This window comes from Pelodiscus sinensis, chromosome 15 (genome assembly GCF_052426305.1).
Source record: "Pelodiscus sinensis isolate ZL-2025 chromosome 15, ASM5242630v1, whole genome shotgun sequence".
NCBI lineage: Eukaryota > Metazoa > Chordata > Testudines > Trionychidae > Pelodiscus > Pelodiscus sinensis.
Window position 1 is genome coordinate 36,264,895 of NC_143066.1, and position 23,106 is coordinate 36,288,000.

The following is a 23,106-nucleotide window of genomic DNA, read 5'->3' on the forward strand; positions in this document are numbered from 1 at the left end:
ACTTAACCGCCATGAATTGATCTAGTTCTTTTTTAAACCCTATTATAGTCCTAGCCTTCACAGTCTCCTCAGGCAAGGAGTTCCACAGGTTGACTGTGCGCTGTGTGAAGCAGAACTTCCTTTTACTTGTGTTAAACCTGCTGCCCATTAGTTTCATTTGGTGGCCCCTAGTTCTTATATTATGGGACCAAGTAAATAACTTTTCCTTATTCATTTTCTCCACACCACTCATGATTTTATAGACCTCTATCATATCCCCTCTTAGTCTCCTCTTTTCACAGTTCGGATCTGGGCATAAGGGAAGCCAGTTTGCCTTTTGTTGGCTGCAAACAGCCAGAAATCATGTTTGCAGCTCAACAGCTGCCTACGTCACTGGACGTGATGTCGGATTCCTGGAGCTCTGAGGAGCCATAGGTGAGCGGAAAGGGGGCAGGAGGCAGAAGCCGGGCTGTACTTTGACAGTCTGTCTGTCCACATGAATGACTCTGCCAAGTGAAAAACCTTAGCGCCGGCTTAATGATCAATTCCCACAAGCAGCGAATCACTTACTGACTCAGTGATTGTGTCTCTGGGACTGGACAGGGAGCAGCAGGACGATGGGCGACAATTCCACCACTGGATCCATTGCTCCTCTGCAGCAGTTCAATGTTGCTGACATTATTGTCGTGGTGGCTTATTTTGCCTTGAATGTGGCTGTGGGAATATGGGTAAGAGGGGTTATTGTTTAAGTTAATTTGCTGTTATGTACTTGGGTCTTTGCAATTTCTATCTCCTCGCTCAGGGCTGGCTTCTCAGGTGCCACACAAAAGGATCGGGAGCCGTGGCTTTGAAATCCTCAGTGGTTTATTGCTTTGTTTCACTGTTGCACCTTAGCAACGTGGCCTTCTGGACTTGAACCTGCGAGGTGCTACACGTACTTAGCTTCTATTCGCTCCATCCCAAAAGGTCCCAAATTGTTTTGCAAAGTAAGACCCTGATCCTGCAATTGGGTCTTCCTGCCTGGTTTTGATTGCAAGATCATAGGGTCTACACTCCTGATCCTGCAACCTAGCAGACTCAAACAATGAAAAATGACTCCTTGTGCAAGGAGGGGTTGCCGGATTGGGCCCCCGGATCTCTCTGGTGGATTGCAGACATCTGTGGCTTGATTAGCAAGAGGCTTCAGCTCCAAATGACTTTCAGGGATTGCTGAGCATTTTAATAATTAGCTTGCTCCTACATATCCTACATCACAACAGGGTGGAAGGGGAAATTTTGGTCCAGGGAAAGCTCTGACTTCTATAAAAAATGTCTTGGCTGCTCAACTCTTCTCTGAAAGACCTTGCCCCAGAAAACTGCGGAGACCTTGGTTTATCTGCATAGAAAGGGCTGAATCAGCCCAACTAGAATTTGAACCTTGCAGCTTTCAGCACAGGTGAAGAAGGAGCCTGCTTTGGAATGTGTCTGCTGGGATCTTTTGCTCCTGGGATGTGATCGGAGGGTTCTGATCTGGAAGAGGTCAGAGAAGTTCTTAATTTTTTTCAGAGCATGACCCATGTTTTAATACACAATCTGTTTCATGGTCTCCTCCCCTCCCATTCATAATGGCACAAATCCATGCCCTCCCTCCGGGCCATAGTGGAGTCTTCTAATTCAGGTGCTTCTAAGATGGTGGTTCCCAAACTTTTCGGCATCATGCCCCCTTTTTGACTTTTGGGAAACCCTCACACCTCCTCCCTCCAAAAAAAAAAAATAGCAGCAAAACTTGTTGAGGGAAAAAAAAAAAAAGGGTTGCTCTTTTAAGAGCAGAGCAGGCATTTCCCTTTTAAGGTGGCCATTTTGAAGTCTGCCCAGGATGCTCCATCCCCCCCCCTGCGTGAGCTGCATGGACCAGGCTCTTTCTTTGCAGGGGGGGGCTAGGTCACCTCACCCCCCCCCCCCGGAATTTCCCAGTTTGGGAACCTAAGTTCTAAGAGATCAATTGAGTTACTGGTCTAATCTTAGTTCCAGTGTGCCCAGGGCTACTCTCTGTAGGTGTCAAAAACTGTAACATCCAAGGCATAAAGCAAAGATATGATAACCAGCCCCTTCCAAGATTGCTTTTATGCTATTTCCCCTTGTGCCTTTAGCTTTAAGAGCTAAGAATGATTTCTGATCATGCTTATTGAGAAATGCGGCTGAAAGATGTTCAATGGAAGTACGTGCTTAAAGTTAAGCATGTGCTTACGTTTTTTAGGGGAGGGAGTAATCCGTGTCTTTCGTGGCTGAGTCTTAAGAAGGTCAGGATGCAAGTCAGGGGCGGTCAAAGGGAGCCAGTCCAACAGATCCAGCATGAACAGACTGTGACAGACCCAGGGCAGCTGGCTACAATAGTCTGGTGGCAGGCAGACATACCAGCAGGCGGGTGAACAGTTTTCTGTTTCCTGAATAAACTGCCCAAGACTGCTGCCACGTAATCAAGGCAGGCAGGCACCTGAGGCTAGTTAAGAACTTGCCTGAGGCAGCAGGCTGATCAGGCACCTGCAGCCCATGAAGGTCTGTGGGGCTGCTTTAAAAGGTTTCCCCGGAGGCAAAGGGAAGGACAAGAGTGAAGGACTGGGAGGGGGGAAGTGCGTTGCTGGAGAGCTGAGAAAGGGAAGAGCGTTTGTGCTGAAGCAGGAAAGAGTCACTCAGGTAGTAGGGGAGCGTTTGGGGACGTGGCCCTGGGAAAAGCTGCTGTATTGGGGCTGGAGAAAAGCCCTGTCATTTGCTGCTACCTAGGGTCCCTGGGCTGGAACCTGGAGTAGTGGACAGGCCCAGGTTCGTCCCAAACTTCCCCATGCCACTATGGAAGGGAGACACCCTGTCCTACCCGTTGGGGGCCGGATCTGTCCGTTGGTTAATCCACACACAGGCGTGCCCTTAGGAGGAGGATCTGTGCTCACAAAAGCACACCCCTCTGCCACTAGAGCTGAAGGGGAAGCTCCATTAGTGGTGGCAGCATTGGAGGCCTGTTCTAACATCCATCTCAGCCCCTCGGAGAGCTCCCATTGACTTCCCATGGGGTTGAGCCAAACCTCCGCACAGGCAGGGTTCTCCGTCTCAGTCGGCCTCCAGCCGTTGGACATGAGCTGGTTGGAGTCCATCCGTTGTAGCATGGTGGTACATCCCGGCCAAACCTTTCTGCACAGGGCTGAGGTTGGACATGCCCATCTGCTGGGATTCCATCTCTCTGAGGTTCCTGTGTGGCTACTCAGGCCTGGTGGGCTCCATCCTGCCCAGGAAGCTGTTCCCTGTGTCATACAATCATATGGCAGGGGACTCGGGAGATGGGTTCTAATCCTGGCCTGGGCCTGCTGGGAAAGTCTCTTTGCCTCAGTTTTCCCATCTGTAAAGTGGGGCTAATGCGGCTGCCCTGCGTGAATCTCTCTGCAGTGTCGTGCGGAGTAGCTCTAGATCAGAGTGTGGTGGTGGTGGTATAATCCTGCCGCCATCATGTGGCTCTTGCTAGCCATCCAAAGGCTCCTGCCCCTGGCTCGCTTTCCAGGATGGGTTGATGGGAGCAGGGCTGGATGGTTCCCACGCTGATCTGTGCTGCCTCTCAGTCCTCGTGCAGGGTGAACAGGAATACGGTCAGTGGCTACTTCCTCGCTGGCAGGAGCATGGCATGGTGGCCTGTAAGTAGATGCTCCTTCTCTCTGCCTCTCGCTCTGGCTTCTCTTTGGTCCCTCTATGCAAGACAGTTCCCAGCAGCTGGGTCCCACCCTGGGAGTCGGTGGCAGAGCCATTGCCCCTGTGAAAAGGCTGGTAGCTGGGTCTCCGGGATAGAGGTGACCCGTGTTGTCCCATCATCCCCTTCAATGCCCCAGGAGATGGAGCTGCTAATATCGCTCTTCATCTCTTCTGCAGGGTAGGGCTGCCTTGGTACTGGCTTGCCACAGGGCATGCCCCTAGTGTATTACTTAGTGATGAATCACAGACACTTTGGATCGTGCCCCATAAAGCACAACGCAGGAATACACTGGCTTCCCACCCAGGAGGCAGCATCAGCCTACCCCTGCCTGATTGGAGCCAGGCACCACTTCTTCCATTTCCTCCTCCCTGCTGTCCCTCTGTGGTCGGATGGGTCCTGCCCACCAGGTTTCAAAACCCTGATCATTAGGATCTGTCCTTATCCTACCGCTGCATCTGACCCTCTTAGGAGATTCCCCGTAGGCCCGTCTAAGCTTGGGTAAGGGCATTCGGAGCAGGGTTGGAGAGCTGTCCCCAGTGTTCCCAAGCATGACCGGTCATGACTGTGGTGTAGTGACCCTGCACAGTCATCGGTGGCCCCCGATTTTGTTACACCCAAAATATTCCTCCCGCATTTTGTGCTTGTCTAGAAAAGAGAGTTGTTTGACCCCCTCTTCCCTCCTCCATGCCCCTTCCGTACTGCTCAGGTCTGGGCAGCATTGCCCGGGAACAGTGTTTCTGCACGGCAGCAAATGCAGTGACATGTGATTTTCTGACAAGTGTTTGAATGAGGAAAGGAAGCGCTGGGCTCCCAAATGCCTCCCAAGCAGGGGCAGCAGGTGATGTTCCAACTGGGGAAGGCAAGGCCCAGCCCCGCCCCTTCTCCTCGAGGCTCCGCCCCTTCAGCAACTTTTCCACCCACATGGAGCCAAGCCCTGACCGATCCTTACCCAAGCCTTCCTGGCCACCTGGAGAGTTGGGGCTACTGTGCTGTAGCCCTAGTCGTCCCCGGCGGCCGAAAAGCCGGGCTGCCACACCACGGCCCCAGCCTTTCCTGTCAGCTGGGCAGCGGAGGCTGTTTTGGGAAGTCAATGCCTTCCATGACCTGCATTACCTATCAGCCATGCTCCCAAGGATAGCGGCCTTGTGCGTGAGCTCAGGATTAGCTGAGAGTGCAAGTCCCAGGGTGCCTATTGCAGCCCATAGACCAATGTTCCCTCTTATTTTTCCCACCCATGTGCAGATTATTCCATCCATGTGCAGAATAATTTTATGTGCACCGAGGCATGTGCACCAGCAGTAGAAACAAACACCGAGCTGTGGCTGCTCGGCTAATCAGCTGGGCGGGATTTGAATCTCTCCGCACGAGCGCCCAGTTTACAGGGAACGCTGCCATGGGATCTTTAAATCTGGAAGCTACCCCAGGCCTCCTGACTACAGGAATTCATACGCGCCTTCCCGGCTCTTAGGCAGAGGAGCAGGTGCTCGGAGCTGGCTGGGCTCTGAGGACAGTGAAGTTCTCGACACGTGGGGAGATGAGAGCCCGCGGGGCAAGGAGATGGTTTGAGTGGCTCTGTGTTGTGTTAAGTCCTCACTTCTAATGTAACAGAGGAAAGCCCTCAGCAGGGGAGCTGGAACGGTGCCCTTGTCTGGACTGCGGCTCTGCCTTCTCTGGCGGCTGCATCAGCCCTTCCAGCTTCCACGCGGCTGCCACGCTGGCTCCTTGCAGTTTGCAAGCGCTGACGCTGGCTCTGTGCCGTCCAGGGGAACCCTGTTCGAAGCCTGCTCAGTGGACACGGTTCCACTGGCAGCAAAGACTCAGCCACCGTCTGCCGCTTCCAAAAGCAGGTGCTTGCTCTTGCCTGATTTTCGGGGGTTGCCATTGGTGTTTCTACAATACAGGCGATAGCACACCAGTTGACCTAATCAGAAGATACCATATTTTCCGGCGTATACGGCGACTGGGCGTATAAGACGACCCCCTAATTTTCTAGTTAAAACATAGGTTTTTGTCTTATACTCGCCATATAAGACTACCCCCCCTTAAGAGGCCAACCGGCAGCGCCCCTCCGCCTCCCCGGCTTTGCTCCCGGTGCCTCTGGTCGGCTGGAGACCGTCTCCAGCAGACCAGGGACACCGGGAGCAAAGCCTCTGAGGATGCCAGCAGCGGGACAGCCGCGGCGCGTCTGGGCTGCCCCGCTGCCGGAGCCCCTCCGCGGCTTTGCTCCGTGTCTTCCTGGTCTGCAGACCAGGGAGACGCGGAGCAGCTTTTCTCGACCCGGAGTACACGGGCGGCGGGACCGTGAGGTCCCGCAGTCTGTGTCCTCTGGGGTGAGAAAAGCCCCGTTCGTACCTGCAAGTCGGGGACTGCCTGTATACCCGGCGTCTAAGACGACCCCCGATTTTTGGGGGATGTTTTTTAGCATAAAAAGTCGTCTTATATGCAGGAAAATACGGTAAGGTTCTTGTCCCAGAACCAGGTGACTCAAGAATTTTGCAAGGCCCTTTGGGAGAACCGAATTCAGCCTTTCAGGCTTTCCTTGAGATAAAGGGAACAATGATCAAACGGAGAAGGAATCAATCAGAATTGCAAAGGCAGTAACGTGGTAGAGGCACATACGGTACTATACAGCATACCGCTTCCTAGATTAACGCACTCACACCCTGCCTCGGTCACCTGGTGGCTAGAGACGAAGGACCAGCCTCACCTCTGGCCTGCCAAGCGAGTCTGGTCCAGGTTCCTTCATGTTCGAGTGCGGAACTTACAGGTGCAAGAGCTAAAATGCCATAGAAAAGCTATAGAAGCTAAAACAAACACATACACACGGTGGTTTGCCCTTCCTATTAACCCTGGCCACTATGTGCCCACCTTCTGGGTCCAGACTTAATTTCCTCACCCACAAAATGTTGGGGTACGCTTGCTTACACTCTGGGCTGGCAGATGTAGTAGTGACCATTAGCTCCGCCTCTCCTATGTCTAGCCTAACTGGTTATTTCTGTGGTGCACCTGTTGAGTTTCGAGGGCATGAACTTAGGTCGCCATCTAAGCCAAAGGTCTAATTTGCTTTAATTCATCCTCACTTAGCGAGGCGAAAGGTCCTGTACGCATGAAGGCCAACTGGCTATAGCTCAAGATACACAAAATGGCCCATAGAATCCTTGCGATATGGCCAAAAATGCTCTAGTCCAAATCGGTACATCTGCTAAGACAAACCCCTAAGAGACGGTAACTAAGGGTATGTCTACACACAGTTAATTCGAAATAACAGCTGTTATTTCAAATTAACTTTCCTAGTGTCTACACAGGCAAACTGCTATTTCGAATTCAGTTCAAAATAGCGGGGTGCTTAATTCGAGTTTGGTAAACCTCATTCTATGAGGAGTAACGCCAAACTCGAATTAGCTAATTCGGAATAAGTGCTGTGTAGACGCTTATTCTGAAATAGGAGGCCTCCAGCCTTTCCCAGTTTCCCCTGGTGGCTACTCTGGGCCAAACCAGGACAACTCTTCTGCTCCTTCTTCCCCCCCCGCCCCCGCCCCGGAGCCCTTAAAGGTGCAGAGTCTGTTTGGCCACAGGGCCTGTGCCAGCTGCAGGCCTGCCAACCCAGAGCCCTCAGGCACTGCCCCGATGCAGGTGCCAGCATGAGCCAGCCACCCAGCGCCAGCCAGCCCTCCACTGCTCCCCAGGACCAGTCTGGCAGCTCCCAGGAGCTTGCCAGGGGACAGAAAAGGCGGGCGCCTTTCTGGTCCAGTGCGGAGATCATGGATCTGATAAGGAGCAGCGGCAGGCCTATGCCAGAGCCATAGCGGGCTGCTCCCAACCAGGGGCAGACCCAGACCCTTTCCCCTATTTTGACGTCCTGGACCGCATCCTGGGGGCTCAGACGGTCCATGCCCCCCAGGTGGTCATCGACCCTGGAGCAGAGGGCCCTGACCAGGGCACGGAGGAGGAGGATGATGGCCAGGAGCCTGGAGGAAGTCTGCCGCACGCCCAGGAACCCCAAGCCATCTCAGCAAGCCTGTCGCCAGTGTCGTCCGAGGCCAGGGAGGCCTCAACATGTGAGTGTCATCACTGTCCCCTTATGCGGGGCGGGAGGGGGAGGGAGCTCAGGGACTGCGTGTGGTCCTTGCTGACCACGGATCACGCAGCAACCTGTGCATGTAGCCCCAGCTGCCCTGGCCTGTTACGCACACACATCTATGTATGAAGGCACGTGACATGCTCCTGACTCCGGGGAGAGACACTGCACAATGCCCTCCCTTCAGGAGCCCCCTCTACGCAGAGGCAGGGCACATCTCCCTTCCCCCCCTTCCCCCCACACACCCACACTATATACAGCACAGGGGCATGGGTGCAATCCTGGGCCAGCTCACACTCCTGGGGATAGCAGGACATGATGGTGCAGAGACCTGCCGTCCTCGCCTTGCAGAGGGGGGCTTCACCCACTGTGTCCCCAGGGAGAACTGAGCAGGTCTCTTGTTTCTCCACAGCTGCACCAGCTACAAGTGCAGGGTGCACCACCCCGCCCAGGACAGCCTCCCGCACCCGGGCCAGCCGGAGGAGTACCACCAGCAGCACCTGGCACTATATGCCAGGCAGGTCCGCTGCCAGGAGCCCTGGGTGGAGGACGACCTGCGCCTGCGGCGAGAGGGCTTGCGGGAGCTGCTGGAGCAGGGCCGTGCCATCCGTGACCACCTGCAGACCCTGGTGCAGAGATTGGTGCCTGCTGCAGCTCCAGCCCCTGTGGCTGCCCCCACTACCGCTCCTCCTCCTCCCACTCCTGCTCCCCCTCCCCTCTGGGGATGCCAAGGCCTCCGCACGCGCAGTGCTGGGAGATCGGAGGGCTGGCAAGATCCCCAGCCCTGAGCTTCTCCTCCCTCTTTCTCCCCTTGTCTCCCCCTTCCAGCTCCCTCTTCCCAGTTATTCCCTTCCCCCCCTCCGCCTCCTTTCCCAAATCTCATCTGGGTTTCATCCCCCCCCCCCCCCGAGTTTTGTTAAATAAAGAGTTTTTGTTTATGAGAATATGTGTATTTTATTTGACATCAGGAAGGGGCTAGGGAGGGGTAAGTGGAAGGACGTGAGGGAGGAATGAGGCACAAGCCCCCAGTGGGGAGGACCAGGGAGGCTCTGAGGGCTCCTCAGGATGGATGCTCTCCTGCAGGGCCTCCTGGATACTGATAGCCCCCCCCCCAATGGGCATCCCGCATGGCAGCCTGCAGCAGGTGCAGCCAGGCTGATAGCAGCGTGTCCACGAGATGCACCAGAGTGCCCAGGGGCAGCTCTGGCTGCATGTTGTAGAGTGCTGTGGTGTCCTGAGTGAGGGCAACCAGAGCATGCAGAGAGACAAATGCTTTGCTGTCCCTCAGCGAGGCAGGCAAGCAAGCAGGGACACCTGAGAATTGGCTGCCGTGTGTGTGTGTGTGTGTGTGTGTGTGTGTGTGTGTGTGTGTGTCTTTAAGCACACGCCTCAGGCAACAGCCACACAAAGACACTCCTGATCTGATGCCCTACCCCTGACCTGGTTCCGGCCGGCCTTAAATCCGATTCTGTGTCCACTCAGTGTGGACGCAGTAGTTTGAATTAGCAAAACACTAATTCAAACAGCATTTTGTGTGTAGACATGTTAATTCGAATGAACTATTTCGAATTAAGAACTCGAATTAACGCTGTAGTGTAGACAAACCCTAAGTGAGCCGCTTGGCCCTACGGCAGGGTGGGGAAACTCCTTTGTGGCGGGGGCCGCCTACCCACAGAAAAATCAGTCGGGGGCCACACACAAGCGAGAAGCCGAACAAACCCTCATTGATGTGGCCCCCGATTGAGGAGGCCACTTCTCTCAGTCCCCTTGTACATCAGAACCCAGGGTGCCCGCCTAGTAGATTTGTTTGCTCCAGGCCCACAGCGGTGGGAGCAGCTGGAGCCCCAGCACGGGCTCCCCAAGGCTGGGAGGGAGAGCCCTGAGTCTTGGGGGGGCCAGATCCAGGCAAACTGGGGGCTGCATCCGGCCCCCGGGCCTGAGGTTCCTCCCCCCTGCCCAGTGGGCCTCGCAGCAGAGAGGCTGATGCCTAGTGAAGCTGTGCCCACTAACGGCACCTCCTTGCTTTTGGCCTGCAGATTGGAGCATCCCTCTTTGCCAGCAGCGAAGGATCCGGGCTCTTTATTGGCCTGGCTGGGACTGGCGCGGCTGGGGGAATCGCCGTCGCTGGCTTTGAATGGAACGTGAGTGGCTTTGCCTTATTAAGCTAATCAGTCGCTGGAGCCAGGAGGAGCAGGCAAAGCCTGGCACACGTAATAGGGCATGTACTGTACCTGCAGGTAACCCCATTAGGGCGGCTGCTAAGCTCTCTGAATCCCTTTATTGGTGGGGCCGCACATAGATGTTTAGGAGCCTGCTATCGTCCCTAGTGCTTTAGTACGGGCTCATGCTTCCGGATCCAGAGGTCCCAAGTCCACCCCTGCAGAGATCCCAACTGGGTATATGATGGGAAAGTGACAGACATGAAACAGGCTCACGGGTTTCCCAAGCATTTCCCCAGAAGGCCACTGGGCTCCGGCTCCCGTAAGGCCTTAGGTTGCGAGAGATGCCGTGCTGAAGAGTGAACGTGAAATCTCTGGTCATCTGTGGAGTCAGGAAAGTGCAGCGCTAAACACGGAGAAGGGGCGTTGCATCAGGCCATGTGTCCACAGGGGAGTTCTGTATGCCCCCCCCTTGATTCCCTCATGCTGTGCCACTCGATGACCAGCGTGTGCATCTCAACTCAAGCTCTCTGCATGGGACCCGGTGACTTTGCTAATATTAAGCTGGAGGCCCTGCTGTGGGCAGAACTGTGGTTTATCGGACTGTGCTGTTGCCCTTGCTTCTCTCTAGGCTACCTATGTCCTGCTGGCGTTGGCCTGGGTGTTCATGCCAGTCTACATCTCCTCAGGGGTAAGCCGAGCTGGAGTACATCAAACATAGCCAGAGAGCCCGGCGTTCGTAGTCGTGACAGATGCAGTCGCCGGCTGTCACTCAGGGCCGGACCTATGTGAGCCCTATCCCGGGGTGAACTCTGCTCTCTTTGCCCGAGCCTGCTTGAAATCGACCCCACCCCTGTACTGGCCATAACCACCCTGTGGGACGGGATCCAGGGCTCACACTGGGACAGGACTCCTTCCATCCAGTAGAGAGCAGGGGGGTAGGTGCGTGCAGTCGTTCCCGGCAACCCCTGATTCCCCACTAAGGCGAGGCTGTTAGAAATGTTCCTATTTCTGACCGTACTGATACGGCGCCTGCAGTGAAAGGAGGCCTCCCGATTGCAAGCCGAGCTCAGCCCCTAGACTTACTGGTTCATTTCAGGATCTTGGAGGCTGCAGGGGAAGGGGCTTCATAGCTTTGGCAAGGGCTATGGTATAGGATTCTAGTAAGACTGATGGGCTGCATCTAGACTGGCATGATTTTCCGGAAATGCTTTTAACAGAAAAGTTTTCCGTTAAAAGCATTTGCGGAAAAGCGCGTCTAGATTGGCAGGATGCTTTTCTGCAAAAGCACTTTTTGCAGAAAAGCATCTGTGCCAATCTAGACGCGCTTTTGCGCAAAAAAGCCCCGATCGCCATTTTCACAATGGGGGCTTTTTTGTGGAAAACAAATCTGAACTGTCTACACTGATCCTTTTGCGCAAAAGGGACTTTTGCCTGAACGGGAGCAGCATAGTATTTCTGCAAGAAGCACTGATGTCTTACAGCAGGAAGTCAGTGCTTTTGCGGAAATTCAAGCAGCCAGTGTAGACAGCTGGCAAGTTTTTCTGCAAAAGCGGCTGATTTTCCGGAAAAACTGGCCAGTCTAGACACAGCCATGTTGTGCAGCATCCTACGACTAGCTGGGGCAGGGCTGGCCAACCAGCGGCTTGTGCGCCACATGCAGCTCTTCTCCCCCCCTTAAATTGCGGCTCACAAAACCTCCCCTGTGGCTCGTGAAGCTGCCCCTGTGCCCCTAAAAACTGCCCCCCTAACCCCCGGTTCCCTGTGCTCACCATCCGATGTGGCTTGACCCCATGCGGCTGGGGCTTTCTTTTTCTTTTCTTTTTTTTTTCTCCCCAACTATTGTGGCTCTTTGCCTTTAATGGGTTGGCCACCCCTGAGCTGGGGTATGTGCCCTCAGGCTTCCCACAAAGCCCCTTGTGCACACACCGCCATGGGATAAGAGAGATCGCAGCTGTTTCTGTGTTCCTTGTGGCAGGGGAAGGGGTCACCACGTCCCCCAAGTGCCGGGCTTAGCCCTCCTGGTGCTTCCCCAGTCCGACGTGGGCTGCAGGTGCCGTTGGCAGGGGGCTGCCGTGCAGTGCAGTGACCGTGCCTCCCACCTCTCAGATCGTCACCATGCCGGAGTATCTGCAGAGACGCTTTGGAGGGGCGAGAATCCGGATGTACCTCTCGGTCCTGTCACTCCTGCTCTCTGTCTTCACCAAAATATCGGTGAGTAGCCAGGACTGGGCTGTCCCAGGGCACCTGTCTGGGGCTCTCTGCCAGGCAACACCTGGGCAAAGGCTGGGCAAACCACCAAACCTGACCAGGGGAGGGTTCGGGCCGGGCTGGCTGCTGTGATGGCGTTTAGGGCTGTATTTGGTTTCCAGCAGGCAGAGAGTTAACACTGCCCAGGCCACAGGTGGGTGGAAGAGCAGGGCTTTGGGAGGGAGCCCAGGGGATGCTATAAAAGCAGTCTGGAGGGGGCAGAGGTGAGCATCCTGGGGGTAGAGGCGGGAACCCATGGGATCTGTACACCAATAATTAGTCCAAACAGGTTGTGACGTTGCGTTGGGGTTTTCCCGTCTCCTGCACCCCCGTAATGGCACGGACAGACTCCACCAGTCAGTAGAATGGAGTTTATTGCTTCTCCAGGATACAGCACAGCATAGATATAATCCGGTTACAGGGCAGGCCTAGGATGCCTCAGCCCCCCTTGAGATGGGGGAGCCTGGGCTCCTAAATCCCAGCCTGTTGCCTAGACTGCTTCCTCCATGATCCCAGCCAGAAGCCTAACTAACTCACTTCCAGCCCTGCCCCCAGCCAGAGCTCCACTCCCCTTCTTCCCATTGTTCCGCTCCTTGGGAGATCACTGGTCAGACAGGTTCGAAGCCCCCTTGCATAATGACTCATCCCCTGCCCTGCTGGGCCTGCTGCAGACAGCAGCCAGGGGAGGTCACTCACAACCCACTTCCCAGCATAGCAACCAGCAAGGTACCCACACTACATCACACAGGTCTATACTAAAAAGTTAGGTCCAATCAGCTACATTGCTCAGGGGTGTGAATAATCCCCAGCTATGCCCTGGTGTAGACAGATCTCGGTTGCCAGAAGAATTCCTGTGTTACCCTCACTACTGCATCTCAGAGAGAGAGACTCGCAACTGGGAGAACCCCAGTAACTCGCCACTGGCTGAACCCCCTCCTGTCGTGGCAGTGGGTATCTGCACGGAAGTGCTACAGCAGCGCCTTGCTTGAGTTGCTCCATTGGAGTTACACACTGGAGCTGGCCTTGCATGAATGACAGTAACTCTGCTGGGAAATCACATGCCCCCGGCTACACCAATGGGCTGGGATAGCCGCACGATTGGGGCTTAGCAGTTGGGGAGTTGGCCTTACTCAAGCTGCTGTACCCCCATTGTGTCACTAGCTCTAGAGCAGATGTTCCCGCACTTTTCTGATTGCGTACCCCCTTCCAGCTCTGCCTGCGTACCCCCTTCTGATTGCATACCCCCTTCCAGCTCTGCCTGCGTACCCCCTTCTGATTGCGTGCCCCCTTCCAGCTCTGCCTGCGTACCCCCTTCCAGCTCTGCCTGCGTACCCCCTTCTGATTGCGTACCCCCTTCCAGCTCTGCCTGCGTACCCCCTTCTGATTGCGTACCCCCTTCCAGCTCTGCCTGTGTACCCCCTTCTGATTGCGTACCCCCTTCCAGCTCTGCCTGTGTACCCCCTTCTGATTGCGTACCCCCTTCCAGCTCTGCCTGCGTACCCCCTTCCAGCTCTGCCTGCGTACCCCCTTCTGATTGCGTACCGTCTTCCAGCTCTGCCTGCGTACCCTCTTCTGATTGCGTACCCCCTTCCAGCTCTGCCTGCGTACCCTCTTCTGATTGCGTACCCCCTTCCAGCTCTGCCTGTGTACCCCCTTCTGATTGCGTACCCCCTTCCAGCTCTGCCTGCGTACCCTCTTCTGATTGCGTACCCCCTTCCAGCTCTGCCTGCGTACCCCCTTCCAGCTCTGCCTGCGTACCCTCTTCTGATTGCGTACCCCCTTCCAGCTCTGCCTGCGTACCCCCTTCTGATTGCGTACCCCCTTCCAGCTCTGCCTGCGTACCCTCTTCTGATTGCGTACCCCCTTCCAGCTCTGCCTGCGTACCCTCTTCTGATTGCGTACCCCCTTCCAGCTCTGCCTGTGTACCCCCTTCTGATTGCGTACCCCCTTCCAGCTCTGCCTGCGTACCCTCTTCTGATTGCGTACCCCCTTCCAGCTCTGCCTGCGTACCCCCTTCCAGCTCTGCCTGCGTACCCCCTTCTGATTGCGTACCCCCTTCCAGCTCTGCCTGCGTACCCTCTTCTGATTGCGTACCCCCTTCCAGCTCTGCCTGCGTACCCCCTTCTGATTGCGTACCCCCTTCCAGCTCTGCCTGCGTACCCTCTTCTGATTGCGTACCCCCTTCCAGCTCTGCCTGCGTACCCCCTTCCAGCTCTGCCTGCGTACCCCCTTCTGATTGCGTACCCCCTTCCAGCTCTGCCTGTGTACCCCCTTCTGATTGCGTACCCCCTTCCAGCTCTGCCTGTGTACCCCCTTCTGATTGCGTACCCCCTTCCAGCTCTGCCTGCGTACCCCCTTCCAGCTCTGCCTGCGTACCCCCTTCTGATTGCGTACCGTCTTCCAGCTCTGCCTGCGTACCCTCTTCTGATTGCGTACCCCCTTCCAGCTCTGCCTGTGTACCCCCTTCTGATTGCGTACCCCCTTCCAGCTCTGCCTGCGTACCCCCTTCTGATTGCGTACCCCCTTCCAGCTCTGCCTGTGTACCCCCTTCTGATTGCGTACCCCCTTCCAGCTCTGCCTGCGTACCCTCTTCTGATTGCGTACCCCCTTCCAGCTCTGCCTGCGTACCCCCTTCCAGCTCTGCCTGCGTACCCCCTTCTGATTGCGTACCGTCTTCCAGCTCTGCCTGCGTACCCTCTTCTGATTGCGTACCCCCTTCCAGCTCTGCCTGCGTACCCCCTTCTGATTGCGTACCCCCTTCCAGCTCTGCCTGCGTACCCCCTTCTGATTGCGTACCCCCTTCCAGCTCTGCCTGCGTACCCCCTTCTGATTGCGTACCCCCTTCCAGCTCTGCCTGCGTACCCCCTTCTGATTGTGTACCCCCTTCCAGCTCTGCCTGCGTACCCTCTTCTGATTGCGTACCGTCTTCCAGCTCTGCCTGCGTACCCCCTTCTGATTGCATACCCCCTTCCAGCTCTGCTTGCGTACCCCCTTCCAGCTCTGCCTGCGTACCCCCTTCTGATTGCGTACCCCCTTCCAGCTCTGCCTGCGTACCCCCTTCTGATTGCGTACCCCCTTCCAGCTCTGCCTGCCTACCCCTTTCTGATTGCGTACCCCCTTCCAGCTCTGCCTGCGTACCCCCTTCTGATTGCGTACCGTCTTCCAGCTCTGCCTGCGTACCCTCTTCTGATTGCGTACCCCCTTCCAGCTCTGCCTGCGTACCCCCTTCTGATTGCGTACCCCCTTCCAGCTCTGCCTGTGTACCCCCTTCTGATTGCGTACCGTCTTCCAGCTCCGCCTGTGTACCCTCTTCTGATTGCGTACCCCCTTCTAGCTCTGTCTCTGTACCCTCTTCTGTTTGCGTACCGTCTTCCAGCTCTGCCTGTGTACCCTCTTCTGATTGTGTACCCCCTTCTCATCACTGGTACTTCTTGTGTGTCCTTACAACGTCCTGTTGTTAGCCACCTGTCCGTATGTCCCTAATGTACAGTGTGTGTATATTGTCAACGTTGCCTCTAATTCTGAGCTCAATTTGATGGGATAATTGCTGGGCCACTAACTCCACGCTAAGGCTGTACGGTGATTGGGAGGTAACCGTATGCCAGCGCATCTGTGTTCTCATTGGCACATCTTGAAGTAAATTTACTCCTGTATTTGGTATAACAGATTCCTACAGAATTGTAAAGCAACAGCATATAAAATGATGAATCCTTCTGCCATGGCACAATTTCGCCTGCATGCCTTCCAGAGATGTGCTGCGTCCGTCCTTGGGGCTGTGTACCACAGTGTGGGAACCCCGATCTAGAGTCAGCATCACTCTGAGCTTCAACCTACTCCCTCATGGGCCGGCCAGCTCGGCCAAGAAATTTCTGGTTGTAGACAGAATTCTGGCTAAGGGCAACACTTGGTTATACCTGGACCTAAGAGTGCAATGAGCAGCCCTCTTAGGAGATGCTCACTGCTAGTACCTTTTGGTACTCAGTCTTCCCAAGGAGAGGCACATGAGTGATGCTATAGATCCACATTCTCGAACCCAAAACATGTCAACACTAACGTCCATTCTTGGCAGCACGGAATTCCCCTCTTCCCTCCTCTGTCGCATCTCATGTGGTGGTGCTTCCTGCTAGTCCTGTGGGAAAATGTAGCTGTGAACATCAAACGAAGCAGGGAAGCAACCAGCGGGGTTCCAGAGGCATTAAAAGACCGGTAGCATGTAATTAAGAATGAGATCTTTGCCCTGGGGTTTTGGAGTTCTCCCAGCGAATTGGGTTGCAGGGAGAGGAAGCTTTGTTGCAGTCCACAGCATGGTCCAAGCACCTGCGGGGAGTATCCGATTCCCACAGAGCGATTATAACAGCGTCCTGGCCTTCCTCAGGGTTTTCTAGAGGTTTTTGCTGTAGCAGGTCTGAAAACAACCCAAGCTCCTCTCTGGGGCTGCTCGGTGCATCATGAGATCTTGGCTGTAAATTCAGCTGTAATTTGATGACACCAACTTTGGAGCACCTGGGTGCACGGTCCAAGATGTCGCGCGACCTGGGACTGCAGACCTGAGCCATGTCGCTCCTGCACTCCAGAGGGGAAACACACCGCCCCGGTGGAGAACGCAGGAGGAAATGTGCTCTCCGGAGGACAGTCCCACAAGGCCCCCTGGGACAAGGACAGGATGATCTAATGCAAGGGTCTGACGCGGTCTTGGCATTCATACTGATGAAACAAGAAGCAACTCGCCAGCCGTAACCCAGCACTGTGGTGTCTGAGAAGTCCTGTACTGTTGAAATGTCGTTATTCCCCCACCAGGGGGTGCTCACAGGCAGTTTGTGTTTGTGCCCACTCTGTGTAGGGCTGCCAGCCCTCCAGACTTGTCCTGGAGTCTCCTGGAATTCATAAAATCATAGACTCATAGAGCACTAGAACTGGAAGGGAGCTCAAGAGGTCATCGAGTCCAGTCCCCTGCCCTCACAGCAGGACCAAGTACCATCTAGATCAGGGGTTCCCAACCTTTTTCGGTCCCCGTACCCCCTTGGTTTTTAGTAAACCTTCCCGTACCCCCTATTCAATAGGAAAAAAAATAAATTCTAGACTCTAGAATCCACAATTTTTTTCACTGACACTACTACTTTTGGAATATTTCAATTAAGATAATGTAGTTATTTACCAAATATTCCCCATATCCACTTGACAAGCTTCTCATACCCCCTGGGGGTACACGTACCCCAGATTGGGAACCCCTGATCTAATCATCCCTGGTAGATGTCTATCTAACCTGTTCTTAAATATCTCCAATGATGGCGATTCCACAACCTCTCTAGCTTAGGCAATTTATTCTGATGCTTAAGCACCCTGACAGATAGGAAGTTTTTTCCCTAATGTCTAACCTATATCTCCTTTGCCACAATTTAAGCCCATTGCTTTTTGTTCTAGCCTCAGAGGCCAAGGAGAATAATTTTTCTCCCTCCTCCTTGTAACGCCCTTTTAGATACTTGAAACCTGCTAGCATGTCCCCTCTCAGTCTTCTCTTTTCATTTTCTTTCAGTCTTCCTCAGGGGTCATGTTTTCTAGACCTTTAACCATTTTGGTTGCTCTTCTCTGGACCTTCTCTGGACCTTCTCCACATCTTTCCTGAAATGTGGTGCCCCGAATTGGACACAATCCTCCAATTGAGGCCTAATCATACAGAGTAGAGCAGAAGAATGACTTCTCCTGTCTTGCTTACACAACGCGAAGACTAATTGTTAATTCAAAATGGTGTCCTGTGTTGAAACTTCCCGGGATGCTGGCAACCCGAGCTCTGTGTGTTCTGCCCACTCCAATCCGGGTTCTGACTGTGGCTCCACTTCCTGCCTTCCTGGCATTTCCCAGCAGTGCCCTGGCTTTCCTCCAGGAAGGCTCAGCCCTGGATTTGCTACCAAGTGCCCCATGGCTGGTTTGGGGCCTGGATCTGAGTGCGCTGGATCCAGGGGCGGATATAGGGCAGGGCGAGTGGGGCGGCCACCCTGGGCCCCGCGCTTCAAGAAGCCCCGCGCATGCGCCGTGGAAAAGGGGGACCCCGTGAAATTGTGCTGCCCTGGGCCCCGCAAAATGGTCATCTGCCCCGACTGGATCCTTGATCTCCTGTCCATTGGGAAAGGGATCTCGCTGACCAGGAGATGCTTAAATGAAGACTTGCCATGTTCGTACTCAGCAGTGCGGAATCCTCTGGCCATGTGCACGTCTTCTGCGCTCCAGAGAGGAAAAGCGCTAGAAAGGAAGTGTGATGTCACTGAAACTCCCTGGTCAGTAATTACCCTTTTGATTGTGGTCACACTCAATGGTACTGGGCCAGTGGAGCGAGCACTGGGCTGGGAATCGGGAGACCCACTTCTCTTCCCAGCAATGCCACTGCCCAGCTGTGTGACCTTGGGCAAATCTTTTCTCTCTCTGGCCTGCGCCAGGGACAGTCTCTCACTGTGCCTGCACAGCCCCGGGGCTCTGATTGTGGTTGGAACCTTCCTGTGCAGCCACGATGATTAGAATTTAAACGGCTCATCATTCTAAACGGTGCTGTTTTTTACGCCTCGGCTGTTTAAGGACGTCAGCCTTGAAAGGGACACCGCTCTCCCAGCGCGTACGTGTCCCCGAGCGTCAGGCACCAACAGGCAGTGGTGCTGGGGTCTCGCTTCCAAGTGCATTCGCCATGGGCTGTCCTAGAAGCCAGACCTGCTCAGGTGCTTGCTGATGGCGGTGCTGTCCTTTGGGTGAGAGATTTGGGAGGCTTTGGCCACAGTGCCACATGACAGGCTAAGCAAAGGAGGGAAATGTGATCTGGATGAAATTAGTGCAAGGTGGGTACACAGCTGGTGGAAGGCCTGTCCTGGCATGAAGGGTTCACTCTCAAATGGGGAGGCTGTAGCTAGGTCCCACAGCAGTCAGTTCTGGACCTAAGACTGCTTAGTATTGTCACTGATGACTTGGATAATGGAGTGGTGAGGCTGCTGGTGAAATGTGTGGATGACGCCAAGCTGGGAGGGGTTGCAAGCACTTTGGGGAACAGGATTAGAATTCAAAACAATCTTGACTTTAAGGCATTTGATACGGTCTTCCATGACCACCTTATCAATAAACTAGGGAAGTACAACCTAGATGGGGCTACTATAAGGTGGGTGCATAACTGACTGGATAACCATTCTCAGTGAGTAATTAACAGTTCACAGTCATGCTGGAAGGGCATAAAAACGGGGTTCTGCAGGGGTCTGTTTTGGGACCAGTTCTGATCAATATTTTCATCAACGATTTGGATGATGGCATAGAGACTATGATTATTATATTTGCAGATGATACCAAGCTGGAAGGGGTTGCAAGTGCTTTGGAGGATAGGGTCTTCATTCAAAATGGAGAAATAGTCTGAGGTAAACAGGATGAAGTTTAATACGGACAAATGCAAAGTGCTCCACTTAAGAAGGAACAATCAGTTTCACACATACAGAATGGGAAGAAACTGTCTAGTACGGAGTCCTGCAGAAAGGGATCTAGGGGTCGTAGTGGATGATAAGTTAAACATGAGTCAACAGTGTGACACTGTTGGGGAAAACAAGCAAACATGATTCTGGGATGAATTAACAGGCATGTGGTGAGCAAGACACGAGAAGTCATTCTTCTGCTCTACTCTGCACTGATTAGGCCTCAATTGGAGTATTGTGTCCAGTTCTGGGCACCACATTTCAAGAAAGATGTGGAAATATTGGAGAGGGTCCAGAGAAGAGCAACAAAAATGATTAAAGGTCTAGAGAACATGACTGGGGAGGGAAGACTGAAAGAATTTGTTTAGTTTGGAAAAGAGAAGACAGAAAGGGGGCACGATAGCAGTTTTCGGGATGTTACAAGGAGGAGAGAGGAAACAATGTTGTCTTTGATCTTTGGGATAAGAGAAGAAGCAATGGGTTTAAATTGCAGCTAGGGAGGTTTAGGTTGGACATTAGGAAAAACTTCCTGTCAGGGTGGTTAAAGACTAGAATAAATTGCCTAGGGAGGTTGTGGAATTGCCATCACTGGGGATATTTAAGGGCAGGTGAGACCAACACTGGTCAGGGATGGTCTAGTTGGTGCTTGGTCCTGCCGTGAGTACAGGGGACTGGACTCAATGACCTCTCAAGGTCCCTTCCAGTTCTAGTGTTCTGTGTTTGATAAATCGGAGAATTGGTCGTGAAGACAAGTGCAGAGTGCTACACTTAGGAAGGAAGAATCGGGTGTATAGCTGCAAAATGGGGAATAACTGACTAGGGGTACGTATAGACTACAGGCTTTTGTCGACAGGCTTTGTCGACAGATACTTTCGACAAAGTCTCTGTCGACAAAGAGCGTCTAGACTACAGCCAGTTCTGTTGACAAAGCAAGCCGCTTTTTCGGCAGAGTGTAGACGCTCTTTTTTGAAAAATCAGTGTGGATGCACTAGCGCCATTTTTTGACATAACTGTCGAAAAAAGGCGCTATTCCTCGTAGAATGAAGTTTACCGCCGTCGACAAAACTGCCGCTTTCTGTCAACTTACTGTCAACAGAATGCGGCGGTAGTGTAGACGCAGGTATAGTTTTGTCCACAAAAGTCCACTTGTGTCAGTCAGCCCACGTGCCCCGGCATTCCTTTAATATTACCAGCTGGAAAAAAACGACCTGGAAGGAAAGCAGTGGAATCTGGAGATTACACAGGCTGGTGGATTTGGATAAGACCGTTGTTGCCAGCCATGTGTTGGGATGAATATTTGCAAGCACACAGGACTGAACTGATTCAGTGATCTGCCTCCCCCAAGGACTGCTGCAGGGGCTGGTCCGCCTGAGCCAGTGGTTGTCAGCCCATGGTCCCCAGGGGTAGGCAAGCTGTTGCTAAGATTTCCAAAGGGATCTGCACCTGTATTCAAAAACTTGTAGGGGTCCACACATGGAAAGGGGTTGGAAACTGCTGCCCGCCTAGAGATCCGTGAGGCTGCTTCTGCTCCACCAGCCAAGGGCTTGTCTTTTAGTTCAGGTGGTAGAAGCTGATGCTTTTTGTGCTAACGGTCGCAGGTTCAACTCCTGCTGCCAGCTCCAGTGGGGCGATTTGCACAGGTGGGGCAGGTGTGTGGGGCGCTAGACCTCAGGCACGCCGCATGGCCGTCCCCAGGAGCATTTGTCCCCGGCTAGAAAAGACCGGACCGCACTGCCTAGGCATGTCTGTTCCCTGGCTGCCTCATCCTAGCAGGGTCCTGGTGTCGCCTGGGCCCCGGGGCTAGCCCCACTGAATCCCAACACTTGCCTTGCCCGTGTTCTCCCGTTCTGACGGCGTTGGGTAAGGGCCACTCTCCATGTGAGGTCGCTCCCGGGGGCAGGACAGGGCAGGCTTCCTGCCAGAGCCGTAGGGCCTGACTTCAAAGGCTCGTACCATTGACGCGACTTGTCTCGCGCGTGGTTCAGGCCTGCTTTTAACGAGCTCGTTTTGGACTGTGTGGCGTCTCCTGAACCAGGCCCGCGTGCTCTCCTTGTTTGCCCCCCGCAGCAAAATTACAGAGAAGGTGGAGGGGCCGGGGCCTCCACCCAGGCGTCGCTGGCTGCGAACGCTCTCCGGCCCAAGGGAACCCAGCAGGAGCCGTTATGAAAGCGGCTCTCTGCAGCCGGCGACGCCTGGGTCCAACCAGCGTTGCTGGGGGTGGTGGGGGCGCTCACAGGGGTGATGGCGCAGACGCTGGCGAGTGCTGACATGAAGGGCAGTAAATCGGGCCGGGGAACATCGGGTGCCCCGGGGAGCTTGGAGGACAATGGCGCCTTCCATTCCGGCTGGAAGCGGGGAGGGAGCTGTGGTCGGGGCGAGCTGCCGCCTCACCCTGCTCCTGGAAGTGGAGAACGACCTTGCGCGTAGGGGAGCGTGACCAGGGTCCAGAGCCTTCCCCTGTGGAGTCTCAGGTGCAGCGTGGCCCTAGGAATCGTTATCCTCTTTGGGGGCTTTCTGCTGGCCTCTGACTCCAGCAGAAGGGCCGGCGCAGGTCGAGGAGAAGTCCTGGCTTCTAGCTCCATTGCTGGGGGGCTGGACAGGAGAGTTGATGCAAAGTCCTACAGGGCTTGGTTGTGGCTTTGGTCATGTGTTCTTTGAGGAAGGGCACCCGCATCACCAGCTCACCTGGTCTTCAGTAGCCCCCTTGCTTGGCAGCCTCAGCAGAGAATCCAAGGACTTAAATTGCAGCCAGGGAGGTTTAGGTTGGACATCAGGGAAAACTTCCTGCCTGTCAGGGTGGTTAAACCCTGGAATAATTTGCCCAAGGAGGTTGTGGAATCTCCATCACTGGGAATATTAAGAGCACGGTAGACACACACCTGTCAGGGATGGTCTAGACCAGTGGTCCCCAACCTTTTGGGTCAGCCGGGCGCCCGGGGGCGGGGCTGCTCACGCGCTGGGCGTTCGGGGGCGGGGCTGCTCACGCGCTGGGCGTCCGGGGGCGGGGCTGCTCACGCGCTGGGCGTCCGGGGGCGGGGCTGCTCACGCGCTGGGCGTCCGGGGGCGGGGCTGCTCACGCGCTGGGCGTCCGGGGGCGGGGCTGCTCACGCGCTGGGCGTCCGGGGGCGGGGCTGCTCACGCGCTGGGCGTCCGGGGGTGGGGCTGCTCATGTGCTGGGCGTTCAGGGGCGGGGCTGCTCACGCGCTGGGCGTCCGGGGGTGGGGCTGGCCCAGATCATTCCGCGAGCGCACATAAGTGCGCTGGGGGGCGCCATGGCACCCCCGGGCACTGCATTGGGGACCACTGGTCTAGACTCTAGAGCACAGTTTTTCAAAGCTTCCTGCAGCTCCTCTTGGCAGGAAACGGTGAACCGCAGCCAATGAGAGCAGAGAGGCTACGGACCCTCGACTAAACAAAGCAGCGTGGGCCTGCCCAGCCTGCCAGCAGCTCCCCTGGGTGGGCCCGCGACCCGATCATGTGAGGGTTTGGGTC

General features: G+C 54.8%; 1 protein-coding gene across 2 annotated transcripts in view; it reads left to right on the plus strand.

Moving 5' to 3' along the window:
- Positions 1-402: 402 nt before the first annotated feature.
- Positions 403-23,106, plus strand: part of SLC5A10 (solute carrier family 5 member 10) — a 105,437-nt gene continuing 82,733 nt past the window's right edge. The window contains exons 1-5 of one of the 2 annotated variants that reach the window (XM_075899778.2): positions 411-707; positions 3,564-3,635; positions 9,806-9,910; positions 10,560-10,619; positions 12,038-12,142. In XM_075899778.2, coding sequence (XP_075755893.2) covers positions 597-707; positions 3,564-3,635; positions 9,806-9,910; positions 10,560-10,619; positions 12,038-12,142 — 453 coding nt within the window. In that variant the 5' untranslated portion in view covers positions 411-596. Of the gene's footprint in view, positions 708-3,563; positions 3,636-9,805; positions 9,911-10,559; positions 10,620-12,037; positions 12,143-23,106 lie in introns of both variants that reach the window. The other variant, XM_075899779.2, reaches the window with a different exon arrangement.